This window comes from Sprattus sprattus (genome assembly GCF_963457725.1).
Source record: "Sprattus sprattus genome assembly, chromosome: 3".
In the NCBI taxonomy this organism is placed as follows: domain Eukaryota; kingdom Metazoa; phylum Chordata; class Actinopteri; order Clupeiformes; family Clupeidae; genus Sprattus; species Sprattus sprattus.
Window position 1 is genome coordinate 495,391 of NC_137922.1, and position 12,697 is coordinate 508,087.

Consider the following 12,697-nt stretch of genomic DNA (forward strand, 5'->3'; position numbering starts at 1 on the left):
CAAGATCCACCTCTTGTGAAAATTTCAGAAAGATCCGCCCAGTAGTTTCTGAGAAATCTTGTCCACAGACAGACAAACAGACGGACAAATAAATAAATAAATGAACGGACCCGATCGCATAACCTCCTTGCTGGAGGTAATACATAAATACATTAACGGACCCGATCGCATAACCTCCTTGCTGGAGGTAATTATGCTGTTCTCAAAGCGCAACAGAGACTTGGACAATATTCTTCCGACGCAGGTATAACACAATGTTAGCAATAGTTGATCGATAAAGTTAACCAAACATTTTAATTTGCAAAAGGCTAGAAGGAACAATTCATTATCGATACCGATTGTTCTTAAAGTGAGAGTTGAACTATAGCTTACTCTCTACACAATTTCAGGATGCACTTCAAGGAAAACACCAATTCACTCAATTCAATTGAGTGATCTCACAGACTGAGAGCTGTCTGTCTTTTACTTTAGGTCGTTGTTTTCACCAAATCAGATCATTTATTTGGCAAAATATTCCACTTCAGAGTTCTATTTTTTAATAATTAAATTCAGCCCTTAGACCAAAGGTATTCTAGGCTTTCCATTTAATATTATTAGCACATTAACCAGCCCTGCTGAAAACCTCTTGTTCAGTATATTGGCATGTAGTGATTTACAGCCAGCTACTAATCAGTGGTCTTGTTCACTAGGAACCTGGAACAGATACATTGATGTAATGAACATCCCTGCTGACTCCTGTGGACATGACAGGAAATATATTCCACCCAGCCCAAGGTCAGCCTTAAAATAGTTTTATTTGTTTTACACTTTCATGATGTGTTACATTCTTTCGGTTTCAAGTAATTAACCAAGTCAATGTTATTGCTTTTGTTTGTTTTACAGCCTTAAAGAATGCAGGACATTCAAACCATAACACAAATCAGATATACAGAACACATACAGTTCACTATATGGTAAAAAATAAATACATTTTCCTTTAGCATCATAATTACAATCTCCTGTCGTCTGTTCCTTGCTTTTCCATAAAGATCCCTTTTCTTGTGTTTCCACCGTCTCCAACACCTTCCTCCCTTCTGTGCCAAAACACTGATGTCAAATGATTCAAAATGGCATCACTTTACATTAGACTTACTATAATAAAAATACATGCCCCACAGTATCACCAACAAAAGATGAGGGGGAATTGTGACGCCCCGGGTCGCCTCAACCAGGCCAGGAGTTCCCTAAATAAGGCTGTGGATAGCTATCTCCGGGATATGGGAAAGAGCTTTGTGAGTGACACCAACCTCTGTCGCTCTATGCCTGTTTTTCAGTGTGACGGGGTTCGGCAGACATCCAGGTCCTCCAGAGCAAGGAACACGTGTCTAAAGGACGGCCATCAGAACATTGAACTCAGACATACACTAAAATGTGGAATTTCATTGTGCAATATTAACACATTACACATTTTATTTTACTGCAAGTCACTCATGCCATCTCAGTCACCTTATTCATGAGAGCTGTATTAGGATACGCTGGGCTGAAGCAAGCTCATTAAGGCCTGACTGAGAATTAGAGTAATAAAGAGGTATGAATACAACAAACGTGCTGCTAACCCTAACCCTGAGAATTAGAGTAATAAAGAGGTATGAATACAACAAACGTGCTGCTAACCCTAACCCTGAGAATTAGAGTAATAAAGAGGTATGAATACAACAAACGTGCTGCTAATTTAGGCCAAACAATGATTCTGCTTTTCCTTTTTGTATTGTAATGGCAAAGTGACATTGAATATTGTTAGGTCAACACTTCTCAAAATGTTGAATAGAAGTTCACACCTGACCACACACACAGCAATTGCAATCAGCTGAAGCCAGTTGGTGAATTAGGATTCAGACAGAGGAGCCTTGCCTATAAAAGGTTGTTTGGGAGTTAAACCTGGGTAGTTGCTCTTGCAGTGGTGAGCAGGAGAGTGTTCATTTTGGGTTGTTGATTCAAACCCCTGAAGTTGGCTATAACTCTTGGCATGATGTGCAGGTACACATTCAATTGTTTTCTTTAAGTATATCCTTTTCTATCAATTACTTGGTCTAAACAAAGTGTATTCTGCAGGTTGCCTTGGATATGCCTTTACTTAATAAGTGAAATATGCTGTCAACAACTTCAACAAGGTATGAGTTGGTCTTTTTTTTTTTTTTTGTATAGTTGCATATAGAGCAGGGGTCTTCAACGTTTTTCAGGCCAGGGACCCCCAAACTGATGGCGAGATGAGCAGGGACCCCCTACTATTTAAATTGCATACAATTTTGTTTATAATATACTGGGCCTAGTGCCAAAGAAACATAGCTACCCTGTTATTGTGTATTCAATACTAAGCTATTCAAATAATACAAAGGTTAATATATTCATTAACATTTTTATTTTTTAACATTGAATTTAATTTAACAACATGAAAGGTACATGGTGGCCGTGCCACTGCCATTTATAAACATACATCTTGCAAACAACTCTGAGCTAACAATTAATAACAACTTATTAAAATAATTCACAGATATATGTTTTTATTTCATCATACATAAAAAAGGGACAGTGAATCCTCAAGCACCTGTCGATGGCACACATCCTCCCACATTTTTCAGATGTATCTATTCAATAACTCTAGAAATATAAAAAAAAATTGTCTTCTCACCCAAAGATTTTGCGACCCCCCCCCTGCAGTACCTCTGCGGACCCCCTGGGGGTCGCGGACCCCCTGTTGAAGACCCCTGATGTAGAGTATATTTTAATTGAAGCCCTTGTTTTGTTCTAGGGTTGGAAGTTCCCCGGGGTGATGGGTACTATGGTTTCATGCCTAGGCATCCTGGCAGTGAGTCTGCCCAGATGCCCCCAGTGAGCCGGGCAGCCCAGATGCACCCTGTGAGCCAGGCAGCCCAGATGCCCCAGGTGCAGGCCCAGATGCCCCAGGTGCAGGCCCAGATGCCCCCATTATGGGCCCATATGCCCCCGGCCCCAGTGAGCCAGGCGACCAAGATGCCCCAGGTGCAGGCCCAGATGGCCTCAATGCCGGGTGAGATGCCCTTACCTCAAATGACCCAATCCAACCCTTTAGGTAGTCTTGGCAGTTCCTCCATGTATGTCAGTGGAGAAACCTCTTCTAATGGTGGTGATGCTGAGGGTCCCTCATCAGGGCAAGAACGCTACCTTGCGATCACAGGGCCATCAGGTTTTCAAACACGCTTTGTTGTTCAATCCTTCAATCGTTACGAGCGTGGAAAAAGGGTATATTCCTCTACAAAATACATCCCACTGGACGTTCCAAGTGCTACTCATCCTGCTTCTGACCCTATTTTTCTTGGACATAAAGCCCAGACTGACCAAACTGTAGACTACACTCCAAGGTAGGCATGGGTGTTTCTGTATGTCTGTGGTCATAAGTGAGTGTTTGAATTCTAATGTATTTATTTCTCTTTAGGAAAGGCTAGATTTGCCAGGTTGATCTTTGCCATGTAGGTATCTGTCCACTTCTGTTCTCAAATTCTGTTTCATGTCGGAGGGAGTTCTCACTTTGTCTTGTCTTTTCAGGCCCTGAACTCAAACATAAATGGATATCGAGGATTCACTTTATATTGTGGTTAAAACAATAAAAGACTTTCTCATTTTGCATCTCAATTTCTTGAAACCCTTTTATGGAATTGATGGGTAAAAGGCAGGCTATCCATGTATAGCATTGAACTTGTCCTGCTGTTGAGGGAGGTTGAAGCAAATGGATTACTGGAGAAAATCAGGATGTAACTTCAGGAGGTAGAATTTCTTTATCAGGTTCTCTATGGCTCTAGGAGCATACTTGAGTAGAGTGTCTCTTTTGAACAGTTGTCCTTAAGCTTTAGGTGTGTGCCATGGGTTATTCCAGAGAAGCAAATGCTCCATAAAATGGCCTTTATTTGTAAGTACCCTGCATCAGCATTTCAGCTTTATTCAGCGTATATAGGCACGTTTTATTTGTGACATAGTTCATATACTGTAATGATGAAGTTCATTGATGCTGCCACCTACTGGCATCCCTAGAGATGTATCAGCAGTGACCAGCTAGGACTAGCTATGAAGTTGGCAATGTAACTCTGACATGGAGTTTGTGATTAGTCAAATCAATCGCTGCAACTGCACGATAACTTTCGCTTGCTTACGTTAGCATGTTAGCTAATTCATGTCTGTTATGTATTTTATAATTAAGCACTTTTTTCTACTTTCTGTTATTATTTGTAATTTCACTCCATTCAATGTTGTCAGCTTGACTATGTCAATAAAGGGGCAAGAAGGCTAATATCCTCAGGCAGCATAACACATAGATAGAACAGTACAGTAGGCACAGGCTGTAGTAGGTATCAGCATTTTACGTGACCCTAAATAGCAAGGTTTACTGTGGAGCTTTGACCATAGTGTGTTGTCATGAACAGGACAGTTGCTATGGGTGATATCTACACACATACTTAGATGTCTGATGGCCAAAATACTCCCCCCAAAAAGTCTGTTGCTCCTATAATAAACTCTAGTGTGGGGTTCAAAAATTCACAATAAAAAGGTGTATTTGAATTTTTTATTTATTTGTTAGTTTCTTAAATCTGTAAGATTTAATCTTTTTTAAGGCACTCCTCATGGAGTTGAGGAAGGACCCTTTCTTGTCTTTCTTGTCATTGATTTTCTGTCTCTCCATCACTTCTGTTTCTGCCATTCCAAGCTCTTTCTCTACCTGTTTTTGTTGTTCTCTCGCTATCTCTCGCCATTGCGTTTGCACATTGTCTTGCCATTCTCTGTCCGTCTCTACGCTCCAAATCTCAAGCTCTTTCTTCATCTGCTCCTCCCATCTCATTTTCTCTTCCCTCTTCCTCTCCATTTCCAACTCTTTTTCTGTTAAATTATGTTTCTTTTTTATCTGCAAATCTCCAACTTTCCCATCTTCCATTTTTGTGTCAATTTTGTTTCTTTTCTGTTCTTCAATCAGTTGCTCCTTTTCTTTGTACCTCTCAATTTCTAAATGTCCCAGTTGGACTTCTTCTTGCTTTCTGTCTTTTTCTATTTCTGTAGTCATCACTTCTTTCATTCTGTATGTCTCATTTTCTCTCTTCAATTCAGCTAGAGGGTATTCCTCTCTTTTTCTGTCCTTCTCCATATTTCCTCTCCTCCATTCTTCACCCATCAGTTGCTCTTTCTCAGCTACTGTGGCCAAATCTCTTGATTGTTCTTCCCCTCTCATTCTTTCATCTTTCACTGGTTCTCTCCTGCTTTCTTCCTCCCTCAGTCTGACCTTCTCTTTCTCAATAACTATGATCAAATCTCTAAAATGGTCCTCCTCTTTCTTTCTCTCAATTTCCACCTTTTGTCCCTTTTCTTCTTCCATCAGTCTATCTTTCTCCTTTTCAATTGCTACAAGCAACTCTTTCTTGGTCTCTTCCTTTTTTCTCTTTTTTTCTTCTTCAATGAGTTTATCTTTCTCACGCATCATGGCCATCTCTCTTAGTCTGTCTTCTTTCCTCAGTCTCTCAGTCTGCAGTTTTTCCATGTTCCTTTCTTTTTCCATCAGTCTCTTTTTCTCTTTCTCAAGTACTTTGGCCAACTCCTTCAGTCTACTCACTCTCTTTATCTCTATCTCTATCCTTTCTCTTAGTCTCATTTCTTCTGCCATCAGTCCATCTTTCTCTTTTGCGATCTGTGAGGTGATCTCTTTCAGTCTTTCTTCCTCTGGCTGTCTCACATTCAACATCTCGTCAATCATTGTGTCTTTCTCTTTGCCAACCTCGGCCTGCAGCTCTCTTTGTCTTATTTCCTCTCTTAGTCTTTCTGTGTCTGTCATCATTTTCTCATTTTTCCAAAGGTCTTCCTCTTGCCTCCGATGGTTCATTTCTATCTCCCTTTCCAACTTCTTTCTCAGTGGCCTGTCCTCGTTCTCTGTCTGTCTCTCCTCCTTTTGCCTTTTTCTCTCCTCCTCTGCTCTTTCTTTATCCTTCTGCACAGAGAGCTGACCATTATTATAGAACTAATTATCAATGAGCTTTGCCTTTCTTGGCCATAGTTGTGGCTATTTATTTAGCCATGCACATACAAAATGAATACTATTATTTTATTATTATTTCTCATTCTCAGTATTATTATTGTTATTATTATTATAGTTAGTAGAAGTAGTTATAGTCATATTAGTAGAAGTATACAACAAATAAAAACGCAAATACATTCATAAATAATATTTTAGGAATATGGTAGAACTTTACCTGCTGCCTCTCGGCCATAACCTTCCTGGTAGGTTTGGCCATGGTACTCAGCTGGAAGAAAGCGTTATCAAATTTGGCATGGAACTCCAACTCCATGCATTGAAACTTTGTGTCCAGCTGCTGTTCAATGTCCTTCATGTGGTCTGTTAGTTCCACCTGTGCTCTCTGTAACCTGGAGCCCAGGTATCTCTCCCAGCTGTCTTCGCTAAGACTCAAAGTCATCTGGGGAAAGAGAGAGTGGTTATTAGGCTAACATATGTACGTTTGTGTCTGTTCATGAGTTATCCTGGATTGACATGAAGATCTACGTATCTCACTCTTGTCAATGGATTAATGGCATGTGAAACATTTCTGTGGAATTGTATTGATATATATATATATATCAATACAATTCCACAGAAATATATTATATATTACATCATTTTAAGAATATTTTAGATTTTATTAATCAAATTAATTAGTATGCTATAGAATTTTGGCAATTTAAGCGCTTAGTAGCTATTTTAAATAAAACTATGTGGATTTTTTACATACAAAATGTTTACCTGAGATTGTGAAATGGAAGTTGAACTAAAGTAATTAAATTGAATTGAAAACATTAATTAAATTAACAATTAATGAAGATAGCTTACCATTAGTTTGCATCCAGCTTGTCTTGATGATTGCCTGAAGTGTTTTAGAATGTTGAGATTCTAAGTTGCCTAGCTACAGTGACATCAGCATGCTTGGAACTGTGACATTGCTGTCATGACATCATAATGCAGACGCTTCATCTGTACATACAGTGGGGAAAATAAGTATTTGAACCCCATTTCTTTGCAAGTTTGGCCACTTGCAAAGAAATGTGTGATCTAGAATTGTATTGGTAGGTGTATTTTAACAGTGAGAAACAGAATATAAAAAAAAAAATCAGAAAACTGCATTTTATAACATTTATGACTTTATTTGCATTTGATGCAAAAAATAAGTATTTGAACCCCCAAGCAAACAGCAAGAATTCTGGCTCACAATGACCAGTTATGTGCCCAAGAAGCACACATATTAGTCCTCATTAGGTCTAACAAGATGATCTCAACTGGTGACGTTTATAAAAGAAACCTGTCCAAAGAATCATACTTCACACCTTCAACCTCACCACCATGGGCAAGACCAAAGAGTTGTCCAAGGACGTCAGAGATAAGATTGTAGACCTGCACAAGGCTGGAATGGGCTACAAAACAATTGGCAAGCAACTTGGTGAGAAGCAGACAACTATTGGTGCGATTATTAGTAAATGGAAGCAACACCAAACAAATGTTAATCGCTCTAGGTCTGGGGCTCCATGCAATATATCCCTTCGTGTGTGTGTGTGTGTGTGTGTGTGTGTGTGCGCGCGTTTGTGTGTGTGTGTGTGTGTGTGTGTGTGTGTGCGCTTTCAGTGATTATTATTAGCTGTGAAAAGTCTGTTTTGGCCTCCGCACTTTGCCAAGGCGTTACTGAAGCGTCTGCGCCTGAAAAAAGAAGCGCATCAGAACCCTTAAAGGGTGCCTTATGAGAGCACCAAAAAGAGGGAGAACTTTTGAGAGCGTTTTAGGGAAGAGAGCCTGGAGAAGAGAGCCCCCTCAGCTTCATAGCACCCTGTTTCATCTTGCAGCCCAGGGAGCACCCTCTCACTCCAATCCTCTTCAGCAGGTAGGTCATGGAAGTTGCAATAAACCCCCTCCCACTTCAACAGGGAACAACTTTACCTTCCAACCATTCTGGGCCCCTTGCGATCTTAGCTTGGCGTATTAGTTTTTTTTACCCTTTCGTAGGCCTCCTCAGTCTACACACCACCCTGTTGACCACACAGCCTGGCCGGAGTGTTGAACTGACAAAAACGGACTTAGGGTCTGTTCTGTTTAGATGGTGTATCTCTTGGCTTTGTTTTATTAAGCTGGTCCGCGACAGACGAATGCAGTGGTTGAGATTATTTTGGTGAGCCCAGCACAACTGATCCTGTTTTACGCGTGGTTTATGTTGAGACTATTAACACCTTTGCTTGATGACGTTCGGCTTGCAAACAATTGCTACTGCAGAAAGATGTTTTTGACGTGTCTGTATTATGGTCCAGTTCTGTATAAACCGTGCGCACACCCGAGAGCGGTTCATTAACGCCACACTCGACGGAGAGGAACTCTGGCTACAATAATTCCACTTGCTGCCATATCCAATCAGCAACAGTCAGCACCCTTTCCAATGTGAAGCAACGGGTGCAAGTGTGTGACAGTTACACTATTTTGCAATATTATGCTATTCTATGAAATCACTAACGTGTCTTCTTGAGCAATAAGTAGCAGGAACAAATGTGAGAGCAAAGAGTCTTTTCAAGATAGGGCAGCCGACTCGGATAGGGCAGCGACAGGGACCATTGAAATAGAACAGGTTGCGACACGAGGAAGCGTTGAGCTCTCAATTATGAGTTCCGCCACTCTTTATTTAGGCTACGTTATTTAATCAAAATAATAGGGGTTGACAAATGACACTTTTGAGGAGAATGCCATACGGAGAAATTATACTGCAGATTTTTTAAAGACACAGATATCAAAATGCAAGACTTTTTAAGGTATTATTTCCAAATTCATAAATTCAATGCTTATAAGACTTTTTAAGACCCCGCAAGAACCCTGTTAAATTCATTCACGACACAAATTCATGTTCAGAAAACACACCAAATTCAAAATCAGGTTTTGCTGATGTTATTCTCTGATCTTTTTCCTTGATGCTCACATAGCTACACCGGAAATCTCCGTCATGTACTCACAGCTTTTACATCAATGCATGCTGTCGGGAACTCCAAAAAGCAGACTTCAGCTTCTTGTTTGTAGATGTGCATGTCTATTAGCTTATCACCTAGCAATGTCACCTCACGTTTGCTAAAAACAATCGTAACAAATCTAGAACCGGTCCTCTTTGTACTGAGATGCTCCATTATATTGCAATGCAACACGAGTTGTTAAAAAAAAGTGTATTTATTAAAGAGAAAAATGACTTGTGTTTGCTTACATTGTATACTTAACTATAAATCTGTGCTATACAGTGAAGAGGGGTTGACAGAGAAACAATCTCTCCTTATCCTCCACCCCAGATGAATAAGAATGGGTTGATGACAGTTGATGGGAGCCAGGAGAAAATAAGATTCACACAGCAATACAACTCTGGAACCGGAGCGCCCACTAGTGGAGGTGCTATTCCCACTAGCACCACCACAATAAAAGACAACACAAGGTCCTCTCAAGGCTGATTTTCACTCTAGGCAACTTTACATGTCATTTTAGTTCTTTCTTTTTTTTTTAAAGGCGGTAAGTGCAAAAGAATCAGACAAATTCACCTTATTCAGCTACGAAATGGAGGGACTGGTCTGTACATGCTGAACAAAAGGTCACAGATTGCAGGAGGGAGGAATTAAGTCACACCAAGCATTCAACCAAAAAGCTAATTAAATAAAATGGACAAATGACTGTCTAGTATGTAGCATTAAGGCTGAAAGGTTAGAGCTTTCTCATATATCAGAACTTAACATGAACAAACAATTTAATGGAAACTAAAAAAGGTACAAAAGGAACTCATTAAATAAATCACATACGCACGTACAATATGAAAAACAGTTGAAACTGATGCACTGATACCATGACTGCAGACCTGTGACCTTGTCCTACTCAAAGTTACACCCTAAAAACACTTTCTTCCTTTGGAGTTCTGTGTTCATATTTCGAGTGTGTGTAAGCTTTTATTTATTTAGGAATGGCATGAGGGTGGGGGAGGCTGTGAATAATTCAACGTTTTTTTCTCTCTTTTCTTCTTTCTTCATATCCCTCTCTCCGTGACGGCTGGCGTTCCATGATGAGGGTTTGGCCAGTGGGACACTGCCGCCGCTGTTGTTGTTGGCTCACATATTAGAGCTCCGTCGCCCCCTGCTGGTCCCCAGAGAGGCACGCAGACGGGGGTCCCGGGCCTTGTAGTGCTCATTGAAGTCCAGACGGAAGCTGAGGAACTGTAAGCTCTCATCTGTGCTAGTCATGAGTAGCACCAAGAACTGCTGGACTATCCCCTACACAAAGAGGAGGAAGAAGAGGAATATGATGAAGAAGAGGAGGAGGAAGAGGATGAGGAAGAGGAGGAGGAAGACCAGAGTCAATGCAAAATAGCGGAGCAGTGCAGAGTTTTCTGTGCCTTGTTGTGTTAAGAGAGGTTTAAGCTGCACTGTGTGTGTGGGCGTGTGTCACTAAAATATTTGCTGCACTTCACAGCGAGTTGTACAGTCAGATGTTTAGTTCATGTTGTTCATGCTGTACTGTGTGGACTTGTTGCATGTTTTGACATTTCATATTACACGCTTGAGGCTTCATCCATGACAAATCACTAATGTCTAAAACCTCACAGTTTGAATCGATTCTGTTTGCCATCAAACATCGCAGACTTGGAGCTTTCAAAAGGAAACATTGGGCTGAAGAGACACTTACTTGGTACGAATATGACAATATCCGAAGTTCTGAGCGCATTTTGGCATGAAAATCATGGAACTCCTGAATCCGCTTGTTCTCCGCAGCCTCTTGTTCTTCTGTCACACCCCATTCACCCTGCCACACAAACACACAGACACACACACACACACACCCTTAACCCTCGCTACATACATCACAACCACACAGTGAGGAACAGCACCAGTGATGGCTACATGTAACATTACCTTGTACAAAAAAAACTCACTTTTTAAAACATATATGTTTCCCTTCACACAAGAGCATTCTATTGACACAATCATTAATACCCTGCCCCCTGCTATGGGATGGGCTGAATTAGGAGTGTGTAACAGCACAGGATTGACTGCCCTGTCTCTCTCTGGCCCTACAGGCTTGATTTATGGGCCGCCCGCGTCTCCTTCCCAGTGCTCCCGTGGCTGTGGGGGGATACCTAGACGGACGTCGATATGAACAGAAGCTTTCAACGGCTCTGGCCTTGCTTTTAGCGTCTGCCTATATACAACAAACAAACACCTGCCGGCGAGCAGCCCGCAGTTTGTTTCAGGACGGGCCCAGCGTCCGCTGATGCTTTTATCAATCCCCACGGAAAGCTGACACCCAAAATATACGAGGGCCTCATCTGGCTGCCCCGTCAGGTGTTTTAATGTAGAGTGTGTGTGTGTGTGTGTGTATGAATCTGGATCCAGTCCCTGAAGAGCAGCATGTCATTTTCAGTGGTGGATGCAAGATGGAGCTAGTACAAGGACACGGCAACTGGCTATGACAGTGGACAATGATCTGCAATCATTGCCAGTATAAGCTCAGGGCGGTTTTGTATGTGTGCTCAAATGTCTTGTCTGTTCTCCATTCACCACCACATACTCCCATTTAGGTCATGCAAAATGACTTCAATACCAAAGAAAGATTTCTGAAAAAAGATAACTGGATATTTATATCCAAATGATGCAGTTTGATGGCCTGGATACCAGACTGAACCCCGCCCACAACATTTTTGGTCTGGAAGTTCGGCCCGTTGGGAAGAAATTATCACAGATCCGAAACGGATCTAGCCAATCAAATTGTCAGGGCGGGCTTTATAGATGATGGACAGATGGCTTGAGTTGAATTAACGGTAGATTCGAAATCATACCAAGATGGCGGGTCTCGGGAGCCTATTAGTGGGAAATATTTTATGTGAATTAAGCTATCTACACAACTTTTTTATGTCTACATTGACTCGGTAAGTTGTGCAACACGAAGGTTGCAGAGGATTGTAGGTCTTAACTGAAGCTCTCCAGCCCATTATTGTTAGGTTTTTGCTAACGCTTAAACCAAAAATCCATTAAAACACATAGTAGTCCTTGCTATCCTTCTTACGGGATCCGGCAAACTACGTTGCTCTGATTGGTTCTAGGTATCCAATTGAACGAAGAGGCATTTTCTTTCCTGGTTCGTTGAAACACGCCCCATAATCACAGCTCAATGGAACAGTATCAGACACATATTCTGACTAGAATTATGAGTATGACACAGTCAGGCTAGCAGTTTGAATTACACTGAAATAAATGGAGGTTGACAAATGGCCGACACACACACAAACTGTTTACAGCTAGTTACTTTTAGACTCCTAAAGTCCCCTTGGCCTGGAGCCTTGTGGTTATTCACAGTAACGTATTTGTGGATCAGACTACACCTCTGGGGCACAGTAGTGTTAAAGTTTTGGGAGAAGCCGTAAGGGCTGATTCTGGATCAGTTCAGGGGTAACACACCTCATCCTGCCGTTGCTTCTTGCGCTCCTCAAACTGCAGCCGTAGCTGCAGCTCCTCCAGGGCAGAGCGGTACAGAGAGTCCTGGGTGGTCTGGAACTCAATGATCTGATCAAAGATGGCTCTCAACTGGTTCAACAGGGACTGCAGCGAGAGAGAGAGAGAGAGAGAGAAAAAGAGAGAGAGAGGGAGAGGGAGAGACTTCTGT

At 41.4% G+C, this 12,697-nt stretch overlaps 1 protein-coding gene across 2 annotated transcripts in view; it reads right to left on the reverse strand.

Moving 5' to 3' along the window:
* Window positions 1-9,213: 9,213 nt before the first annotated feature.
* The window catches only part of tubgcp3 (tubulin gamma complex component 3), a 31,057-nt gene continuing 27,573 nt past the window's right edge, over window positions 9,214-12,697 (reverse strand). For both annotated transcript variants that reach the window (XM_080835232.1, XM_080835231.1), the window contains exons 20-22: window positions 12,493-12,633; window positions 10,724-10,840; window positions 9,214-10,311 (exon numbers count right to left, since the gene is read on the reverse strand). In XM_080835232.1, coding sequence (XP_080691358.1) covers window positions 10,150-10,311; window positions 10,724-10,840; window positions 12,493-12,633 — 420 coding nt within the window. In that variant the 3' untranslated portion in view covers window positions 9,214-10,149. The remainder of the gene's footprint in view (window positions 10,312-10,723; window positions 10,841-12,492; window positions 12,634-12,697) is intronic.